Source organism: Lepisosteus platostomus, chromosome 13 (assembly GCF_059453375.1).
Source record: "Lepisosteus platostomus isolate fLepPlt1 chromosome 13, fLepPlt1.hap1, whole genome shotgun sequence".
NCBI classification, from domain to species: Eukaryota; Metazoa; Chordata; class Actinopteri; order Semionotiformes; family Lepisosteidae; genus Lepisosteus; species Lepisosteus platostomus.
Genome location: NC_142623.1, coordinates 14538685 through 14559066, shown reverse-complemented (window position 1 = coordinate 14559066; position 20382 = coordinate 14538685). Strand labels below are relative to the sequence as shown.

At 55.4% G+C, this 20382-nt stretch overlaps 1 protein-coding gene and 1 long non-coding RNA gene across 3 annotated transcripts in view; both read left to right on the top strand.

The window, feature by feature from the left end:
* Positions 1–20382, top strand: part of notch3 (notch receptor 3) — a 54966-nt gene that overhangs the window by 7094 nt on the left and 27490 nt on the right. The window contains exon 1 of one of the 2 annotated variants that reach the window (XM_088603404.1): positions 6471–6724. The exons of the other annotated variant lie outside the window; for it this stretch is intronic. Within the exon in view, the coding sequence (XP_088459530.1) occupies positions 6684–6724 (41 nt within the window). The 5' untranslated portion in view covers positions 6471–6683. Of the gene's footprint in view, positions 1–6470; positions 6725–20382 lie in introns of those variants that run through there. 2 annotated transcript variants of the gene reach the window in all.
* Positions 6734–19419, top strand: LOC148650031 (uncharacterized). The gene is made up of 2 exons (XR_015925999.1): positions 6734–18824; positions 18875–19419. It is a non-coding gene; the product is annotated as an uncharacterized LOC148650031 (long non-coding RNA).

Here is a 20382-nt window from a genome sequence, read left to right as displayed (position 1 = left end):
GGGGCTGCGCTCCTGTTTTCAGCCCAGGCTCCTCGCGGCAGGTGCCTGTAATCTGACGTGCAGTAAAAGCACAGGTAAGCGTGGTGAAATCACAGGGAGAGCAGTGGTAGGACTGCAGGGAGTGATACTGTCATACAGACTGCCCCAGGCCATGCTATTACAACGCGTGTGTGGCACCAGCGTGGCAAGAGGGGGGGCGCTGGTGTCTTGACAAGCCCGGGTTCGAAGGGCAGGAAAGCAGGCAGGGTGTTTGTCGTTGAGGGGGGTTGGGGAGGAGAGAGGAGGGGGTGAGATCTTTTTTCCCTGCACAAGAGGAAACTTTTCCACGCAGACGGGGGCCGGATTCAGAGCCGCGCGGATCGCGCCCCGGCTCTTCCGGGATCGAGCTCCGAGCGGGTCCGAAGTCTCCGGGGAGCGTTTGCGTGCGTGCCTCCCGCTGCTCCCTGCGTGGAGACGAGCAGCTCTCCTGTGAAAAACCTTCGACCTCTGGGCGAACAGCTGGTGACAAGAGTCCTTCCAGGCGGCTTCCGGCACCGTGCCCGGCCCTCCGGCCCCCGGGTTAAACAGTAACCTGCCCGTGTGCGTCGTGGCACGCCCCGCCGGGGAAGTGAGTGTGCAGGCGCGGCCAGCGAGCACTGGCAGCAAGTTCATTAGCAGTCAGGTGGGTTAATGGGTAATGGCCTTGTGACTGCCAGTCGCTGCAGGGGAGCTGTCTGGAGGAAGCTCTGTGGGTTTGTGGGGGGCACTTTTCTGAGTTTCAGTCGCCGCCCGGGGGTGTGGCAGAGCCAATGTACCCAGGGTGCTCGCTGGCGTGGAGGAGGGCTTGGAGCAAACAAGGCCTCAACAAGGAAGAAAGGGAGTACTTTAAAAAAAAAAACCCCAGCAGAATCGGGAACGTCATGCCCCTGCACAGGAACAAGAGAGACACAGTCATGGAGAAGCTGCCGGACTGGTCTGTAAAGCGAGAGGGGACTGTGGCGAGAGGGGCACTCAGGTAACCAGAGCCTTTGTCCCTGGAAAATGGCTTTGTTCTTGGGAATGAGTGTGTAATCAGGCACTGGTGTCCGGAGGCAGGGGAGAGAGGGTGTACCGGCAGCGCAGTTCGGATTTAAAGGTGTAGCCGCCCAGAATTGATCTTGCTCCTCCAGGCGCTCTTGTTTGGCTGTTCAGGGATTCTGGCCTCGGCGGGTGTTGGGAAAACGTGCCGATGACTCCCCTCGGATCCTGCCCCCGGAGCTTCCCAGCTCCAGTTCCACCACCTCTCCTCATCCCGCCTCGGCTCCCTGTGATCTCCAGGCCCAGGGCTCTTCGCCAGCGGGGGTCCCAGGAGGCTGGGGGGGACCCACAAGCTCTGGAATATTTCATCCGAACGGCCGTCCAGGTCCGGCGTCCCTTTCCGAGGGCTCTCCCTGCGGCGGGGTGCGTCTCCCTCCAGGCGGGAGAGCGCAGCCCCGACCTCCCGCTGCTCGGGTGAAAGGCGCCGAGAGGAGAGGAGCAGCTGGCCGGCTGGGCCTGGAGAGGCTCCTCTCCAGCGGGAGAGCGGAGATGCGCCATTGTCGGGCGAAGAATGATCCCTGTGTTCTGGCCCATTAAACTCTTCCGCACGCCTCCCTCTCCCCTCCGGAGAAGGAAAGGAGTGGTTTCAGTGCCTTGCATTTCTCTGTGTGACCCCCTTCTCTCACTCACGCACGGACACACACACTGCTTCGTTAGCTCCTCTGGGATCAAGGCCGCCCAGCGCCCAGCGCCCAGCGCCGGGGCTCAGAGCAGGGGAGAGCGTTGTGTGATGTGGGGCCCTGGGACATGCTCCGTTTCCCGGAGTGGAGAAAAGAGCAAACCTGGAAGAGGAGCGGAAATCAAGCTGGAACGGAAAACCAGCTGCAGGATATTCCGTGCTCCGGGGTTGCTGCCCAGCCAGCGGTGCAGGGGTCTTCTGGTTGTGGAAGTCACCCGGCTCACCAGGGAGACTTGCCCTCGCTTCACACTCTCCAGCTCCGATCCTGGGACTCTGGAGCCGCGGTCCAATACCCGCCTTCCCAGCTCTCTGCTCTGGGACCGGGAACTTCTGGTGCAGTGGCTGTCTCTGCCCTTCGGAGCAGGGTCCCGCAGACGGACACTTCCCGCTGTGTGGTCGCCCTCCTGGTGCACTCTGAGCAATCGCCCGGTCTCTGCCGCAGATGTACTGTTCTTGGCGGATTCGGAAAGGAGGAACAACCACAGCTGTTCTCTAGTCAATTTCTAGACGCGGTCTTTGAGCAGGAAACAAAAGAGAGGCCTATTTTTGGGGCATTGTCACAAGCGCATAATTACAGTGGTGTGAGACAATCTCACTGTCCAGAGAGGATGTGGTCACGTGAATCTGCAAGGCGATGTGCATCTTTTGTGACAAACAAGAGTCTTGGCACGATGCAGCAGATGATCCTGTTGGTGTGTGTCTGGGGGTAGTTGGGTTGGTTTTTCCTAATTGTTGTGTGGAAAACGTGTAGCTTGAGCCCAAGTTTGCTCCCTCTGGCAATTGCACACCACCTCCAGCACTGGGCCAGCGCTGGGTATCTGAGTGTCCAGCAGGAGAGCTGATGGCCTGTCTACACTGGGGAGACGGGGTCAGTGACTGCAGTAGTGTGGGGACAGGCGCTGGCCGGAGGTGGACGTGGTCAGGTGAAGGGAGCTGATGTGAGGCAATGCCAGGGGTCAGCAGGCCGCCCTGCTGCGAGGCAAGGCCAGCTGTGTCTCTCCCTCGTCCTCAGGCATTATCAGAATGCCGTCTCCTCTCCTGCCAAACCGTCCGGCTGTCCTCTCGGACCTGGAGTCAGGTTTGGGGAGGGGGGGTTCGTGATGCCCCGAGGCACTGTCCCAGAGGAAAGATCAGGCACTCCCTGGTTTCTGGTTCGAGTCTCCCAGCTCTTGCTGCTGTACCGCTGGGCTGAGTTCACTCGGTACGCCCTCTCCTCGCAACGCACAGACGAGACCTCTGCGACAGTCAAGCTCTTCAGCCTGCAGCAGAATTCTCCCCTTTTAAGACAAACTTCTCGTCTCCAGATTCGAAAGAGAGGCCGGAGCCAGAATGAGTAAAACTGTCTTTTTAATTCTTCAAATTGACTTCAGTTCTCCCAGTTTGACAGAGCACATGGCCGATAACCAGCGGAGGCCCTGTGGCCTGTTCTGCTGGTGGGTTACTCTGAGGCTGTTGGTCCCAAAGCCTTCACAAGCCGTTTGTGGGAGGATCCTGGGAAGAGTTCGGCTGCGTGATCCGAAGTTTCTCGAGGGCCATTTTTACACCTGACGTGGGTCTCAGAACAGAGGCTGAGGAGGACTGGTGCTCCTGCGTCCTAAGACCAGCTCCCGCTGGTTGTAAATTCCTTCTTCTTCCGGGCGCTCCCCTTGTCTTCCTGGGCGAGGAGAAGATTCACTGTGCTGCGGAGGACGCTCGGACTGCTGAGGGACAGAAAGCAGTTGGCTTTCACTGGCCTCTCCTCACAAGGGCCTTTAGGGGCCCTGATATGGAACGAGAAGGTGTATCACCCCATCTGCACCGGATCAAGACCGAGTCTGCTTGGCTTTGTGTTCTCTGTGAGCTCCGGGCCGGCTCAGTAAGTTGATTCCTGACCCAAAGAACCCTCTGCAGGCCGCAGATTTAATTCCGGAGCGTCGCAGCTCATCCTGCACCGTGGCGGGGTATTCCGGGATGTGTGGAGAGATCCGTGCTGGGACAGGAATCCATAGGGGTGGGATGAGGGGTTGGACCTGGAAGCCCCCCTGCGCGGCGCTCCTCCAGCTCCGGCGGCCAGTGGGGAAATGAAGACAAAGATGGAGATGTACCAGATTCCCGTGTCCCTGCCGCTCCCCTGGCTCAACCTGTGGCTCGTCAGAAGAGCATGGGTGGTCAGGCCTGGCCTGGTTGACATTTGAAGCTGTGGAACCCAGGAGGGATGCCCGCGTGTAAAGTGTCGCTCAGCTGGCCAGCTGGGGCTGCACCCATAAAGCTCTTCTTACTTTTTTCAAATGTCCAAATAAACTCCCGACCGCATTTCCAGCAGCCCTTTGATTCCCACACTCCCGGGACCTGGCTCCCAGCCCCCAGCTCTTGCTGTCCCTCTTGAAAAACACCACGCAGATGGGTTGTGCGTTTGTTTAGGAGACGTTCTTATACTTCTTAACAGACAGTCAGTGCACAGACCACATGCCTGCTGACGTGGGCCAGTGCTCCTGCCTGCACTGTGCGCGGTTCAGGAGTGACCAGAGGGTCCGTCTCTGGACGGCGCGGTTCAGGAGTGACCAGAGGGTCCGTCTCTGGACGGCGCGGTTCGGGAGTGACCAGAGGGTTTGTGTCTGGACGGAGTGGTGCAGGAGTGACCAGAGGGTTTGTGTCTGGACGGAGTGGTTCAGGGGTGACCAGAGGGTCCGTCTCTGGACGGCGCGGTGCAGGAGTGACCAGAGGGTCCGTCTCTGGACGGCGCGGTTCGGGAGTGACCAGAGGGTCCGTCTCTGGACGGCGCGGTTTGGGAGTGACCAGAGGGTCCGTCTCTGGACGGCGCGGTTCGGGAGTGACCAGAGGGTCCGTCTCTGGACGGCGGGGTTCAGGGGTGACCAGAGGGTCCGTCTCTGGACGGCGCGGTTCGGGAGTGACCAGAGGGTCCGTCTCTGGACGGCGCGGTTCAGGAGTGACCAGAGGGTCCGTCTCCGGACGGAGTGGTGCAGGGATCTGCACGCTCATCGGCGCCAGCTGCCCCACAGCAGGCAGAGGGCATTCCTGCGGGCACCCATCACCCATTCCAGGGCGAGGCTAGGAGCAGAGGCTGAAAGACAGGGAAGCACGTCTTCCAGGCGGAGAAGGAAATGTGCTGGTTACACTGGAGGACAGCGAAGAGGGTGATAAGGCAAAGGCCTGTCTTTGAAATGTGTTGCGAGAGAGTTCCCGGCATGTCTTGCAGCACTTGAAGGCTGTCAGAGTGGTGTTGGAGCTTGACCTTTGCAGCACTGTTTATTTATGGATTTACCGCGACACTTCACAGCCGCCGCCGCTGCGGAGGAAGAGTGAGGTTTCTTAATGCTTGGCGACGTTTGCTTCTTCTGCTCGGAACGGAGGAGGAAGAGGAGGATTGGCCTGCCCTGCTCTGCCACACATGGTATTGACTCCGGCTGACGGCTGGCTGGAGGCTCTCTAGCCCTGCAGGACGAGCGAGGCCCCGCTGCTCGTTGCGGCCTGGCTGTGTTTGTGCCTGCTCCCTTTTGAGCTTGGTGTTGTTCGCACCACCCAGCTGGCTTCCACGTGTTGCCCATCACACGGAGGTCATAGACAATGACCGGCGGTAAGCCAGCGGTGAGTAATGGGCTGCCCCGGCACCCCCTGACTTGGGGGCGCCCTAATCTCTGCGGGCACCAGCACCATGAGAGTGCATTTCTCTCACTGCTTAGAGATCGGAGAAGAGTGTTTAGTCTGGGACTGCGGGCTCCAGTTACTCTCCAGGAGTTCTCAGGAATGCTCAACCTGCTTTTAAACCTCCTTTTAAACGGAAATGAAACCCACCCGACTCATGGGCCCCAGGGCAGCCAGTGTGAGGTGCCCTCTGGTCTGGGTTTCTGTGAGCTCATTCAAAACACACATGATGCTGGCGGGCGGCCAGGGGACCCCGAGATTTCCCCGCAGCTCGTTCTGCGGCCCACCTACCTGACTGACCATGCGGCCGTGTGTTTTCAATGAAGAGTGGAGGGGCTGGTGTCCGAGTGGCACGGAGGAGCTGCCTGGTCCTTTGTACCCTGTCTGAGCTGAGGGAGCACAGCAGCTCTGCGTTTTCATCACCACGCGCTTCTCTCAGCCCGAGTCGTGCTACACGACTCATGGTGAATGGTTTTGCAGTCGATTCCTTGTCAAGCTGAAAACAATTAGGAGTGCAATAAAGTGTCTTTGGGGACAACAGTACCCCAGACGTCCTCTGGCTCCGAGCTCCTCTGCTTTCCTGCTCTGTCCTTGTGTTCTCAGGCTGGAGGCTTTGGAAGGCTTCGTGTTGTGAAACGTGTGGGGTCTGCTGGCTTTCAGAGCAGCTGAGCTCTTTATTATTGAAACACAAAACGTTCTCCGTCAGATCCCATATTCGCTCGGCTACGTCTTCATCTGCTCGGGGCTTGAAGACATCTGTGTGTTAGACCTTTGGGCTTGTGGGATTGGAGGGCTGGTGGAGGCCCCTCACCGACTCCAGTTACATCACTGGCGGTGTCTCCACCGGCCGGCGGGAAACGACATCGTCGTGATCTTGCTCTGCGTTCACGCCCCTCCAGAGCCCGCGTGGCTGGTTCTGTATCGCTGACTGCGCGGTACTTCACATGGGTGACGTCCCCAACGACAGCATGGTGAGCATCATTAATTCTCCAAGGCTAGGCGCTGGTCGCTTGGCTTTCTTTGGGACGCAGGTGTTCCCGAGGTGCCAGCTGTGTCAGAGACGCCCCTGGCCCTGTGCTTCAGGGAGCTTTCCTGCAGGGTGCTCCTTTAAAACGAGCCTCTGGGTGCAGGAGCGTGGGAGGATTCCTGCCTGCGGTGCAGGAGAGCAGAGAATTTCATCAGCGATGCAGATCGCAGCCTCTGGGTTCCCTGCTGCTGCTCGTTTCTTTTACCCACAGTGCTCTCTGATTCCCGCGCGGTCTCTGCGACCTGTGACCTGCGACCTGCTCTAGCGGTGGTCACAGGAATGGCATCGAGAGGAAGAGGGAGCAGAGCCACAGGACTGCAGTACGTGACTGTCTCGGGACAGTCGCTGCCTGGCTGTGGGCTCGTGCAGAATCGGAGCAGGACGAGGGATGAGAGAGAATGTACAGAAAAACAGCAAAAAGGAAGCAGCCTTAGAAGTTTGTTTTTTCTGGAAATACTTTTCAGATTTAGAAATCCTTTCTGTCAGCAGGCCCGCGGGGGGGGTCGTGTCCCGCGGCCGGGCGCTGTGACTCTCTCCCTCCCTCCTCCCCTCGAAAGCTCGCAGCCTCCAGCCTCGTCAAGGAAACATTCGGCTCCAATTATCTTCCTTCGGCTTTTCTGGCGCAGTGGGAAAATGGCACAGGGCTGATCCTCGGTTCCCAGAGTCCTGGAGAAGGGAAATAGCCGTTTTAGGAAAGCGATTTACTTGGCAGGGAGAAGATTTTTCCGTCGTATGTTTTGTTTTGGCTTGTTTGAAGAGGCAGTTGAACTGGGTGGTGTGGTTTGCAGAGGGAAAACGAAGGAAAGGGCAGGAGATGGGGTCAGGTCTGGTCATGTTGTGGGTATTAATTTTCCGGAGACCTATTATTGGCAATTCTTCGGAGAGGGGAATGGGAGCCCGAGCCCCCGGGTGACCCCTGACGTCCTCGCCCGCCCTCTCCTCCTCTTCAGCAGGACGGGAGGCTGCTGGATGCTGTCTGAGCTCTACCTTTGATCTGCTCTCTTTAAACCGGGGCTGTGAAGGACGCACACAAACTCCCACGATCCTGGGAGGCGCTGGAAACAGCACAGCGGTCCTCTGCGATGGTTTTGGTTTTGGGAGATCGCCGCCCTTGTGGTGGCCTGATACCAAGAGGGAGGGTCGTGGGCGGGGAACAAACTGGCCTTAAAATGCTAAGGGCAGATTTCATGTGGCTCGCTGGGTTTGCTAGTGTTGTGACCTCAGTAGCTTTGCTTTGATCTCGGTGATCCAAGGTTCTGATGCGGCCTTTTCCCGAAGAGGATCGTCAGCTTGTTCCATACCCCCACTACCCTTGGTGTAAAGAGCTGCTGCTTTAGTTGGCTTTTTTAAAGGTATAGACAGTGCAGGTATTTGTGCCGACAGTTTTCCATGAACCTATCTATACAGTGAGCCAGGCTCTTGCCTGTTATTTCGGTCCAGATGCGGGCTGTACAATTTAAAAAAGGAATCCTGCAGCTCTGCAGGTTCTGCTTGTTTGCACCAGCTAAACGAAAACACTTGAATGAAAAACGGTGTTCCTGCGCAGTGAGCTTGCGCAGCACCTCAGTGGTGCGCAGTCTGTGCCAGAAATCCCTGCTGTTTCAGGCACTGTCAGCACCACACATTCCTTTCTCCCAGGGCGCCAAGAGTTAATCACGGAAGAGCTGGCTGGCAGGGTACATTAAAATAAGGCTGCTCTCTAGGATGTGTTTATATCGGGCCATTAAAAAGGCCCTTTTATTTTTCCCCCAGCATCCGGTTTAGAAACTCTGCTTCCCAGAGCAGGGGGCTCTGGTTCAGCTCAGAACCTCTGGGCTGAAAGGAAACAGATTTGAAGACAAGCAGACGCCTCCTTCTTTCTGTTGCGAATTTACTTGAAAGGATACGGCCCCTCTGGCTCTTGGCGGGTTCTGGCAGCGCTGAGAGCCGAGTGTCTCTCATCCCTTCTGAGGGGCTTGTGCTCCTCATCCTCCTCCTCCTGCTCCGAGCCATCCGTGAGCCGAGCCCCGCGCACACAGGGAGCGGATTCCCAAATGGAGCGCTGGATTTAGAGCGGGATCAGGGAGGCCACAATGGGATGAAGAGAGGAAAGATGACCTCTGCTTGCTCTCTTAGTGCCTTGGTGGTTTTCTGGGATCTGAGCCTCAGGGTGTTGCTCTGTTGCTGATTCTCGCCATAGGCTGCTGTGCTGTGTACTGGACCTTGGTCCGATCCATCCCTGGGTCAGCCGATCACTCTGATCACTCTGATCAATCCCTGGGTCACATGATCACTCTGATCACTCCTTGAGCCAGCTGATCACTCTGACCAGTCCCTGGGTCAGCTGATTTCCTGGTCAGTCCCTGATCAATCCCTGGGTCAGCTGATCACTCGGATCAATCCCTGGGTAAGCTGATCACTCTGATCACTCCTTGAGCCAGCTGATCACTCTGATCAATACCAATTATGCCTGTACCCCGCTGCATTCGCCTTACCCACTTTCATCACACCAGTGCAGTAAGGTTAGAATAATTAGGGCATAGCTGTTAACGAGCAGGCCATGAAATCATTCTGAGCACTGTCAGGCCCAGAGGAAGGTGTTGCCCTCCTGCCTGGTGCAGGGGCACGTTTGATATTGCTGGTGTTCATCGCCTTGAAAGTCTTATTTTTGAAAGTTTCCAGAAGCTTAAGAAAATGAACAATTTAAAAACAATCCTGAGGGCTGCTCCACTTCCCTTCTACACGTCGGTCTTGTTTTGTCTTGAAGCAGAAGGACTGGTCGTCTTGGGGCTTTTGTCTCTAGACCGCGGAATGAAGCACAATCGAGCTTGTGGAGGTCTGTCTGCACAGAGAATCTGTGTTTTTCCTTCTTTCTGCACCTGTCCTCTCTTGCCAGGTTTTCACCAGTTTCCCACTGACCTCCCCTGCCAGGCAGAAACCAATATATCGACATCCGAGCTGAGGAACTCCTAATCCTGGGCCTGGCTCTGAGCTGTGGCAGCAGTGCCATCTAGTACGCCGTTTTAAAAGAGCACGTTTTTGGTGCTGGAGGGGGGGGGGGCACGACCTGTAGCTTTAAGATGGGGGGGGGGGGGTCGGCCTCTCCAGATCGTTCAGCAGCTCCCTGGTCAGATCTTAACTTCTGGAATGTAGATCTTCAGGTGGTCTGGTGGGGGAGGGAAGGGTTACATTTTTTAAACCCTTAATAAAAATAATCCTTTGTGTTGGGTTCCAAAAAACTATGCAAACTATGTCCTCATAGAACCCTGTCTAACCTCCCTCCCCCCCCACTTTAAACCATTGGTCTCGGTTGCCCCGACAACAGCTGAGGCCTGTTTGTCCTACTGTCCCTGTAGGCCTGAAAGCCTGGAGTCTGAGTACACTATGCACCCCCTTCCTCGCACAGACAATGAGGTTCTGACTACTTCAGCCCTTTTATCTGGGAAAAAACCCTTCCCCCACTTCTGATTTTTTAAGAGGGGGTGGGGGGAGGGTGCAAGCCATCTTTTGACATTTACAACCGGTCTGTGTGTGTAAGGGGGGAGGAGGGAGAGGGTAAAGTAGACCTCTTTTTTAACAATGGAGTGTTAGTATTGATACTTCCACAATGGAGGCCCACAGCTCCCCTGCCTGCGGAGGACTGGGAGGAGGAGGAGGGGAGGTTTTTATCAGCCGGCTCCCACTGCAGGCCCTCTGGGATGGCTGGCATAAAGAATGTAAGAAAATCGAAGGTGGGGGGGGCAGGTCAGGCCCCTGCTGTACAGCGGTTTGATCCCCTGTAGGACGAACCAGCTGTGTGGCTCTGTCTGCAGCAGGTTGTCTGGCTGAAGCATGAGAAAGCAGCCGGTCGCTTAATATTCTGTAACCTGCACTCGTCTGCTCAGTTCCCGTTTACTACAAATCATCAGTCAGTTCACCTTATTGCCATTCTGCACTTATACAGATGTACAAGAGAGAACGGAATACAGTTTCTCCTGGCCCGAGATGCACAATACACTAGAAACAGTCAGCATAATCTCACACAACACAGAACACACGTTGGGGGGGGGAACCGACGATCATTAGCAGCTGTTGATTAAAGTCGTGTCGGTATACAAGTAATCATGGTAGCACCGTCCTGAACCTGGTGCTGGTCCACTGCAGTTGGTAAAACCCGGACTGGGTCCAGCCGCTATGCAGCGGGAGTCTGACTGGTTTGGCTCCAGCTGTTCTGAAATGAGTGAAGGGGAATTCGGGCCGGGGAGGGGTGTGTGTATGTGGCGCTGTTGGAGACCGTGGGCCTTCACATGTGGGCTTCAGGGCGCTGTGCCACCCAGGATGTGCCCCCGACTCGCACACACCCTGCTGCCTTGCGGATGTTTCTGAGAAAGTGTTCTGAAAGATGGCTTTGCTGGAATTAAATTAGCTGCTGGGTGAAAATAAACCTGAGGACGCAGAAGCAGGACCGGCAGGGTGGGTGTGGGAAAACGCACACAGCAGCGGACCTATGTGGGTGACAAGTGAACAGCAGGACAGCACCCCTTCAGAAAGACAGAGACCCCGAGATGCTGCTTACTGGCTCCTGAGCATTTGCTCCTTTTTAAGAGCTTCCTGCTCTTCCTAGACTAAAGCCCGAGGCACGCTGGTCCCGGGGGGCCGGGGAGAGCGGAGCTCCGGGATTCTGGGGTTGACTTTTTGGAATTGCGGGCTACAGTTGGGATTGTGTTGCCGACGGGAAAGGAGGTGAAGCATTTCCTGCGCTCAGGAGAGGACTGAGGCAGGATATATAACAGCTTTACAAGCCTGTGTACTGTTCCCGGGTCTGGACACCCAGAGCAGCTCTCTGAGGGCGGACAATCCCATCGCACCCAGAGACGTGGGGGGGTCGCGCGGCCCCGTCCCGCTCAGTGGGTCAATCCTGCGTTTACCTGCTTGAGGTCTTTGTTTTGGCAATGAAAAAAAATCAATACTACGCAAATTAATTAATATTAAACGCCTGCCATACAAGGGCATGCTAATTACAGCAACAACCACCCAGACAAGATGCCTCCAGCAGGGCTGCTTGTTCCAGACACTTGCAACTCTCCCTGTAAAGGCGTGCCTCTGGTTTTCAGTCTTAACCTGCAGTCTGTGCTAATGATTGCACCATTGTGGGCAGTGATCGCGAGTAAGTGTGAATCAAGCATTCACTTTTTCACAGCTGTTCTCTTTGCGTGTCATCTTGCTTCAGCACTGGCCAAAATAGTGTAGTTCCAGATGCCAGATTAGAGGCCTTAAGCTGTTTTACTAACACACTGGGCTGTCAGTCCTCAGCCCAGTTTTTTCAGGGCTCAAATGTGGGCTTTGAGTCACAGAAACTATAAAAGACGGGAGTTTACAGAAAGTTTGGAGAGTTTCTCAGGGAGACCTTCAAGGTGTCACACACTGTCGCTGAAATATTCTCCCCAGTTTCGACTTCAAAGGTACAAGCAAAGCAAGTGCTAAAATATCCATACAGATATTTCATTTTTTCATTTCAGAAGTTTCTCTGGAGAACGGTTCATTGTCCTTCTTGTGCAATTTCCGCAGAGGAACTTTTGCAATAACATCGGATTTTTCATGCCGTTTTCCACACAATCCTGGCAGGCGCAATAAAAAAACACCAGACGGATTTGAACTGCTGGCCGTGTCCAATCGCTGCCCCCTTCCCTCGGCTACACGGAGACCGTGTCCTCGTTAATTATGACAGATGTTGACATCTGCAGAGCTGCGCCCAGCTGTCGGGGGGTGTCTCAGTGCTTGGACACGCTGCGGATCGGGGCGTGGAGATTCTGGGCAGCTTCCCCTCTCCTTTCTCGTGCTGCTGGGGCATGGCCAGAGCCCTAAAAACACGGAATTCCACGACCGATCCGAGGATCTCGTCCAGCTGTTTCTTGAGAGGGTCCAGGGTATGGGCCTCACGAACGTGGCTGGGCATCCTGTTGCACACCCCCACTGCCCTTAGCGTAAAAAAAAGCGCCTGCAAGTTAGCTGATGCCGAGTCTGTGACACAGCGGTGTGTCTCGGAACGGTCCAGTACCTGGCCAGTACCAGTAGCCAGCTTGGCTGTGGTGGAGCGCCGAGCTGGAGGAGGAGATTCCCGATGCTGCCTGGAGTTTAGGGAATTGTGCATGCTGATATTTTTGTGTGTGTTTAGGACTTGGAGACCCGCTGTGGCAAACGGCTTCGTTAAGACCTGTCTTATTACCCTACTTGGCAGTGCTGCCTCCTGCCAGTGCTTCCAGGCTTTCTGTGACAGAATTCCCATCTATCCCATCCTCTCATTTTTCTAAGGGAATGAGCAGGAGTGCTGCAGCATTCCAGATCCTGCTGAGCTTCTCCAGGCAGAGTGCTTGGCCCAGCGCTTCTATTCTCTCGGATAATTCTCTGCTCCCTGTCGTGGAGCAAACAATTTCCAAGAAGAATAAGAATTATGAATCCACCAGCTGCCAGAGCTGTTGAGCTCTGGATGTGAAACGCTGACTCCCAGCAGCCTTGGGTGGGTCTGAGTGCTGCGCGGTGTGATGAGGGCAGTCCATCGCCATCGCTCAGGGAGGAAGCTAAGGAAGTTGTGCCGCTCTGTGAAGGGAGTTTTCCAGATCTTTCTGGCACACGCCCCAGGGAGAGGAGTCAGAATCAGGGGCAGCTTAAACTGGCATCTCTGCTGGTTCCCCTCTCCCATCTCTCTGCCCTCTCCCTTCACTCCATCTCCTCCCCCTCTGCCTCTTCTCCTCTCTTCATCCTCTCACCCTCTTCTCCTCTCACTCCATCTCCTCCCTCTCCTGTCTCCCTTCTCGGTCCTCCTCTGTGCTTGCTGTCTCCTCCCTCCTGCTCTGTTCTGTTCTGCGGTTCTGATTCGAGCGGGGCCGAGCCCCGGATCGCCGTGACGCAGATCCAGTCCAGCGGAGTGTGGCTCCTGTTTCACCGAGCGTCCTGACGGGCCACAGGCGCCCCGCTCCGCCCCGCCCCTCGGGGGCCCCTGCTACCCCCCGAGACGGAGCTTGACCGCCCCCGACAGGAAGTCGCGCGCCGCTCGCAGAGTGACGTGAGTCCGCAGGTGTCCGGGGTGTGAGCTGGGGAGGCTGCCCCAGGGTGCCATGCTGAGGTCTGGCCAGGTGCTGGCGATGGCTGGACCAGCCCTGCAGCGGTGCTACTCCGATGGCAAGCCACGTGTGGCGCTGTGTTGCTTTGCCTTGTGTTGTGTGTTGGCTCTCTAAAGCACCTGTGCTGGTTTAACAACAGCTGGGAAATAACAAGGTTTTGTCTGCACATCAGACTCTTGGCCTCCGTTTATGGGCTAAATTCTCAACGTCTTTAACACCTGCGGCACCCTGCTCTCCTGTTTCTTTGTCCAGGGGACCTGAGGTCTGGCCACTGTACATCTATAGACAGAGGGTCGGAGCCTGGCAGTGTCGGTCTGCGGTCAGCGGTGCTCCGTGACCTTGCTCTGTGTTTGGTAGAGGGTGGCGTTGGGGATGGGTTGGCTTTAGAAACGACTGTCTCTTCAGTTTCAGTCAACCCAGCTGCCTGCTGATGTGGCTGGGAATCTGCTCCTTTTGGGTTGATAGTTGGTGCAAAAAATATGGACCATATATTTGGTCATATGAAAAATATCTTTCCCAGGATTTAGGATGTTTCATTTTAACATCAAACACAGGATGTTTTATTTTCAGAAAGGTTTTCGCAAGAGTAAGGATATTCTCAGAAGTTTGACTGCTTTTGCACTTTTCTTAGAATGGAGAGAAACGTACCTGAAGTCATGCTTTTTCAGGAGCACCTATGTGATGCTGAGCCAGGACTTACTGTAGCGTCTGTCTGCGGTGTGTGTGAACTGGGGGGCTGGTCTTTGTAAAGATGTGTCTTTGTGCCAGTGAGCAAGGCGCCATTAAGAGGTTTCTATTCCACAAACGCTTGGTGTGAATTTACCCAGAGGAGGTGTCGTATCGCTTTCAAGCATAAGAAAATAATGTCAGAGAACTTTGCCATCCAGTTTTCATCTTAAAGTCTGAGTTTCTTTGAAAAGCGAGGTAAAAAATTGCTGTAATTAAAATTACCTCACCCCTCCCCTCCCCCTGCTCCAGTGGGCTCTGTGATCCCCAGATTCCAGACATAGTTAATTTGCTTCTAAATAAACCCAGCCAAGCCGTGATGAATACCCAAGGACAGGGGTCAGAGCTCTTTTCTTCCATTTGATTGGTGGGATGTCAGGCTTGCTTATTGGCCTGTGAGGAAACCATGGCAACAGGGATTGGGGCCTACAATAACATGGCTGGGGATTTCAGGCCTGGAGACAAGGGATTACAGAGAATATGACATACCCGCTGAGGGGAGGCAGCGGAGGGGGCAGAGAGGGGCTGGGGGGGGAGAGCCTGGGGGGTGGGGGTCCTGTACCCTCTGTGCCCCCTCACTCTCTTTTCTCTTAACCTGGGTGGCATTATCATCACAATTAAGACGGCCGACCTTTGGCATTTGACCTTGCGGTGTGAAATGGGTGCAGGGGAGGGGGCTGGCGATGCAGAAGCTCGAGCGCCGCGCTCCTGCCTCCTGCTCTCAACCAGACGCCGTCGTATTTCAGCGGGGAGAGTGGGGAGGGGGGGGTGCAGAACCTCTGGGCCTTGAGCAGACTGCCTCTGCGCTCGGGGATCAACGTCTTCCCGACTGTTCAGTTCGCAGGACAGGCAGACGTGCACAAATCACGGGGTTCGGCTCCGCGGCCCCGCAGGAATCGGAACGGTTCCTTGGCAAGGTGTCTCCGATTCCTGCTTTGCGGCCGGTGAAGGAGCCAGATTTATGTGCTGGCGACGGTCCTCTGAGGCCGGGAATCCATCCATGTCCTCAGCTTCCCTCCGGCCCCTTCTGAACCCCGGTGCCAGTGGAATGGGGTGGGTGGTTGGGGGGGGGGGGTAGTGACTCCATGCTCGACATTCCTGAAACTGGGATGCGGAAGTGATAGATGATTGCCCGATTGTTTCCATCTGCATCCTTTTTCTTGTGGTCTCTCCCTTGCCATGTGCTTCCCATTTAAAGTAAAACATGCCTCCGGGCTCAGAAGGGAGCTCGGCTGCTTCTTCCCGGGCGATAGCTATAAAAGCGGCACCGCATCTGTCTTTGCTTTCCGGCCTGCTCTCCTCTCCTCCAGACTCATCCCGGAGTCAGCTCCGATGGATGCTTGCCATGCGTTAAAGAGAATCTGGGAGGTGAAAGAATCTGATATTCAAGTGGAATGCCCTTTCAGACTGGAAGAATTAGACAACAGCTTTTATGTGCAAAAATGAGTCCAGTTTCATGAGATCTTATCTGCAAAGGCTGTGGCTGTAAGTTGACACTGCAGGACGTGAAGCTGCCAGGAAGCCCTAGTGGCTGTCGCACAATCTCGTCTGTCTCGGCGCTGGTGTGATGTTGACTGCTGTTCTAGGTGGGCTCCTGCTTAGTGCTGGGCCTTAGCTGGTCCGGCACTGAAGACGAAGGGGGTTATTATACCAGGAGGTTCCCAGTCCCGCAGCTCTGCCCCCTGACTGCCTAGTGTGAGTGTCCCTTGTCCTCTGTCCCACAGGGGCGAGATCCAGCTGTCATCAGCAAATCTGCACCCCCAACCCCCCCACCCCCCCACCCAACCACCCTAACCACAAGAGCCGAAAAGGTTTCAGCCCAGGACTGGGAGGGGCTGATTGTGCTTGGAATGCTTTGGATGCTTTTGATCGTGGAAGACAAAGGCCATGGAAACTCTGAAGCAATTAAAAAAAACAAAGGCAAGATTTTGCGGTCTTCCTCAATGGAAAAACACGTGTGGAGAAGGAATGGCAGTGGGCAGGAGGCCTGTGTGTGTGTGTGTTTGGGAGTGTGCCCTCCTCAGACGGGGTGCTGCTCTCTGGCGCCCTCTTCCTTCAGGGAGTGACATCTCCTCGCCCTCGCCGTTGCCCACTGAGCTGTTCTCCGATTGGGAACGGCAGGGCAGAGGGGTTGGCTGGCTTTGAATCACACTGCCCTTCCTCATCCAAGCACTCCCTTAATTGCTTAATTGACCAGGTAATAGCGATTTGACCCCAAACTCTCTTGCTTATTTGAACCTGGAGCTGCAGACATCTTAAATAGTAAAGGACTGCCTGGAATAAGGCCAGGGCTCCTCATCTTTTGCTTGTTACAGTGTTTCCTGTGTTCCAGTCTTTCTACTTTGACGGTAGCTGCCGTCCACCTTGACTTCTACAGGACTCCTCAGGACACTGTGGGAGCCTTGGCTTGGGGAACAATTTTAGTGTTGTGCTGCAATGTTTTACGGGGAAAAATGGGCAATGGTGTGACATTAATTTCCTTCCCCTGTGAGCTTCCTGGCATGGTTTTTTGAGTGCTGTTTTTAGACGTTGCTTCAATTCCACTTAATTGTCGTGAACGATAACCAAAGCAGAAAGAATAAGAGAGAGAGATGAAACTGTGATGAAGTCAGAGGCCATACCTCCTTTTACACCCTCCAGTTGTCTGGGCTGAATTTGTTCTCCTCGTACGGCATCGAAGAGCTGGCCGTTCTAGGGAATTGTGTAAGTTGAGCGTGCTTTGTGTCAGGTGTGCTGGTGTCGGCTTTCTCCCCGACCAGTAACATCTGAAATTTATTTTAAAAACCGACCATGAAGAGAGTTATCAGATCATCCCATGGGTGACGCAGACGTCCACAACAATTGGAACAGCTGGGCGTTGTATTTCCTGGCGTGCGGAGAATTGATTTATTTGCGCAATGGGATCCTCTTACACGGAGAAAAGAGAGGCTGACAGAAAAAGAGAGTTAGAGAGTTGTGATATGAAGTTTAAAACCGCGCCCTCTCTCCCTGGCTTCACTTGTGCTCTTTGAAGCCTGGGCCCCACGGTGTACCTGCCTTTAATGATCACAGTGCGGACTCACAGTGCACATATTGACTCTAGTACAGCCCTTCTTTTGTGCATCAAAGATGCTTTTGTGCATGGAAGCTCTCCTCTGTAAAGCAGTGCTGTAAACCCGTCTGTTCTAGAAATGGCGTTCTGTGGTTCGGCTCGGTTACTTGCACAGGGCACAGGATACGCTGGGGAACTTCGCCTCTGGAGGTTTTGACTTGTTCCCTCCAGTGTCTGCTACTCGTTCTCAAGCACCTCGTCCCGCTCAGGGGTTACTAGTCGGCACTAGCTGCTGCCTTTTCACAGAGCTGCCTGGCAGTCCGTCTCGGGGCTCGGGAGCAGCCCTCTCCAGACCTGGCCCGCGCTGGTCCAGCTCGATCCGCCCAGCGGCGGCTCTGAAGCACATCTGTCTGCCCACGGCTCTGGCAGCAGGAGTCTGCAAGGCGAATACCCGATCCTGGCGAGGGCGGGGACTCGAATCTGCACGGTCTGCCCGGAGAACAATGTCTCCGTTGATCCTGTCGGGCCCGGGCGCTCTCGGAAACGAACGAGTTGGAAACGGCGAAGCAGACGGCGGACTCCGGGTCCGAGCCGCGCCAGAACGAGGCCGCAAACGAGGCCGAGGGACGGAGATTCTGGAGCTCGGCGTGCTAGAGCACGGCGCAGGAACGCTAGAACTCCCGAAGTCCTGCTGTCCGCTGTGCTGCCGTCTGCTCCCAGTGCGCGGTAGTGGGCGGTGGGGTGTGTGTGTGTGTGTGGAGGAAGAGGGGAAAGCGCGACAGCTTTCTCATGCGGAGAGAAGGCAGGGAGCGGGATGCAGCAGCCGGCTCGGTGTGAGTGAGGAGCTCCAGCTGTGGGAATGTTTGCAGAGTGAGGCCGTGACGGGCGGCTGACAGTGTGGGAAGAGCAGCTCCGACCCCTCCCCCCCCCCCCCTTCAGACCAGCTTCGCAGGGCACGGCTCCGGATCTTCCCTCTGCCGGGGGCTCGTGCTGGCGGTTCTGCGCCGCCCCGGGCCGTCTGCTGAGGGGCAGAGCGTGCGGAGAGGGAGGCGGCAGAGGCTGTGGTGTCGGGCGCTTAACGCAAGGGGGCCTGATGGTGAGAGTACGGTTACTCTTTTATACGCTCAGGGCCGAGTGTGACAGCAGTGTCTCCAGTCCAGTCAGGTGTGTGTCAGTGTGTGAATGCAGGGGGACTGTGAGACGAGAGGGACAGCAGTGTCTCCAGTCCAGTCAGGTGTGTGTCAGTGTGTGAATTCAGGGGGAGTGTGAGAGGAGAGGGACAGCAGTGTCTCCAGTCCAGTCAGGTGTGTGTCAGTGTGTGAATGCAGGGGGACTGTGAGAGGAGAGGGACAGCAGTGTCTCCAGTCCAGTCAGGTGTGTCAGTGTGTGAATTCAGGGGGAGTGTGAGAGGAGAGGGACAGCAGTGTCTCCAGTCCAGTCAGGTGTGTGGCAGTGTGTGAATTCAGGGGGAGTGTGAGAGGAGAGGGACAGCAGTGTCTCCAGTCCAGTCAGGTGTGTGTCAGTGTGTGAATTCAGGGGGAGTGTGAGAGGAGAGGGACAGCAGTGTCTCCAGTCCAGTCAGGTGTGTGGCAGTGTGTGAATGCAGGGGGACTGTGAGAGGAGAGGGACAGCAGTGTCTCAGGGCAGTAAGATGGGGTGAAATGGAGGGAATCCATGCTAAATGTTCATTGAAGCCACAGGTAATTAACCCTGCTCCCTTCCCAATGCAGGGCTGTATGTCAGGGGTCAGGGTGGCATGCGGGGGTTAAGTCTGTTTGCCCTCAGCTCGTTTATAAGGTGCCAAGATCTGCGGTAAAGGCGCCACAGACCCACTTCCCCAAGCGAAGCCGGCGGTCTGGTAACACAGCCAAACCCCCAGCCCGTTCCCGGGCCCGACCAGAGCGCCTGCACAGGCCCAGTCCTGCTGCAGCTCCAGACGCTTAAGAAAACACCACCAGGCCTGGCTCCCGGCCCCTCCTCGTAAATCACGCAGACCTCCGAAACGTAAGCTCGGAAACTCTTCCTCTCCGGAGTCAGCCCTGGAAAAACACTGCAACTGCAGTCTGTCCTGACGATTGATGGATTAATAGGCTTCAGTATGAGCCTGACAAGAATGGACTAAAATGAGAAAATCCGCATTAGAGTGTAAATAAATGTCATAATTCAGAAGTAGAAAAAATACCTCCAGCTATTTGTGTCTCGTACAATTTAACTTAACTGTCGAACTAGGAGAACACACACGTGACACTGTGCTGTAAAATTCATTTGGATGTGTGTGTTTTCCATCTGTGTGGCTCAGACAGAACATGATAGTCATTAATCCCCAAATCCTCAGTTCCATGTACGTGGACATGAGTGCTTGCTGAGCAACAGAAGTCATGTTTGAAGGACAGTTAAGAACAGCTCTGTGGATTTCCAAGTCGACAGAGGTGGCACCTCTTTATACAAAGGGTTGTAGGAGTGGGGACCGATTTGCCCAATCAATACCCTGTTTGTTTTTAAAGAAGCGGCTGGATGGGATCCTCAGATCAATTGGTTACTAACCAACCACCAGGCAAGCCGGGTGGGTCAGATGGCCCCCTCTCAGATTCGTGACCTTATTTCCAAAACCCCATGTTCTGAAAGAACGTCAGGGCCTAGGCGAGCGTTGCAAAGCAAGGTGCAGTGCAGAGAGGGGCTGATTGTGGACTCGCCACTCCGAGAGGGAGAGGAGGGTCCGAGGAAGGCGGCTGGGGCCTGACCGAGCCTGATGAAGACGAGTCACCTGGCGCGTGTCCACAGGGTTTGAGAAACGGAATTCCGACGAGCCGGCGGGGGCTGGGGTGGGCAGGGTGGAGGATCAGAGGAAGTTGGTGACCCACAGTGGCCCAGGCACAGGGTGTCTGTGATCAGTCAGTGCCCTGCCAGCAGCTCCCATGGGCTCGAGAGACTGCTGCTGAACTCATCCTCGGCTGTCTACAAGCTAGAGATGGGATTTATCTTGTGTTGTTCACAGCTGATTAATCGCCCCACTCCTTTCATGGAAAGATCACATACCTGTACATCTCCTCAGAGCCTGGTTAGCCTGCTTGTGACCGTGCAGCTAATTGTGGATGTAACTAATGTTAATAATGATGATAATGTTTCTTTATTAGCCCTATAC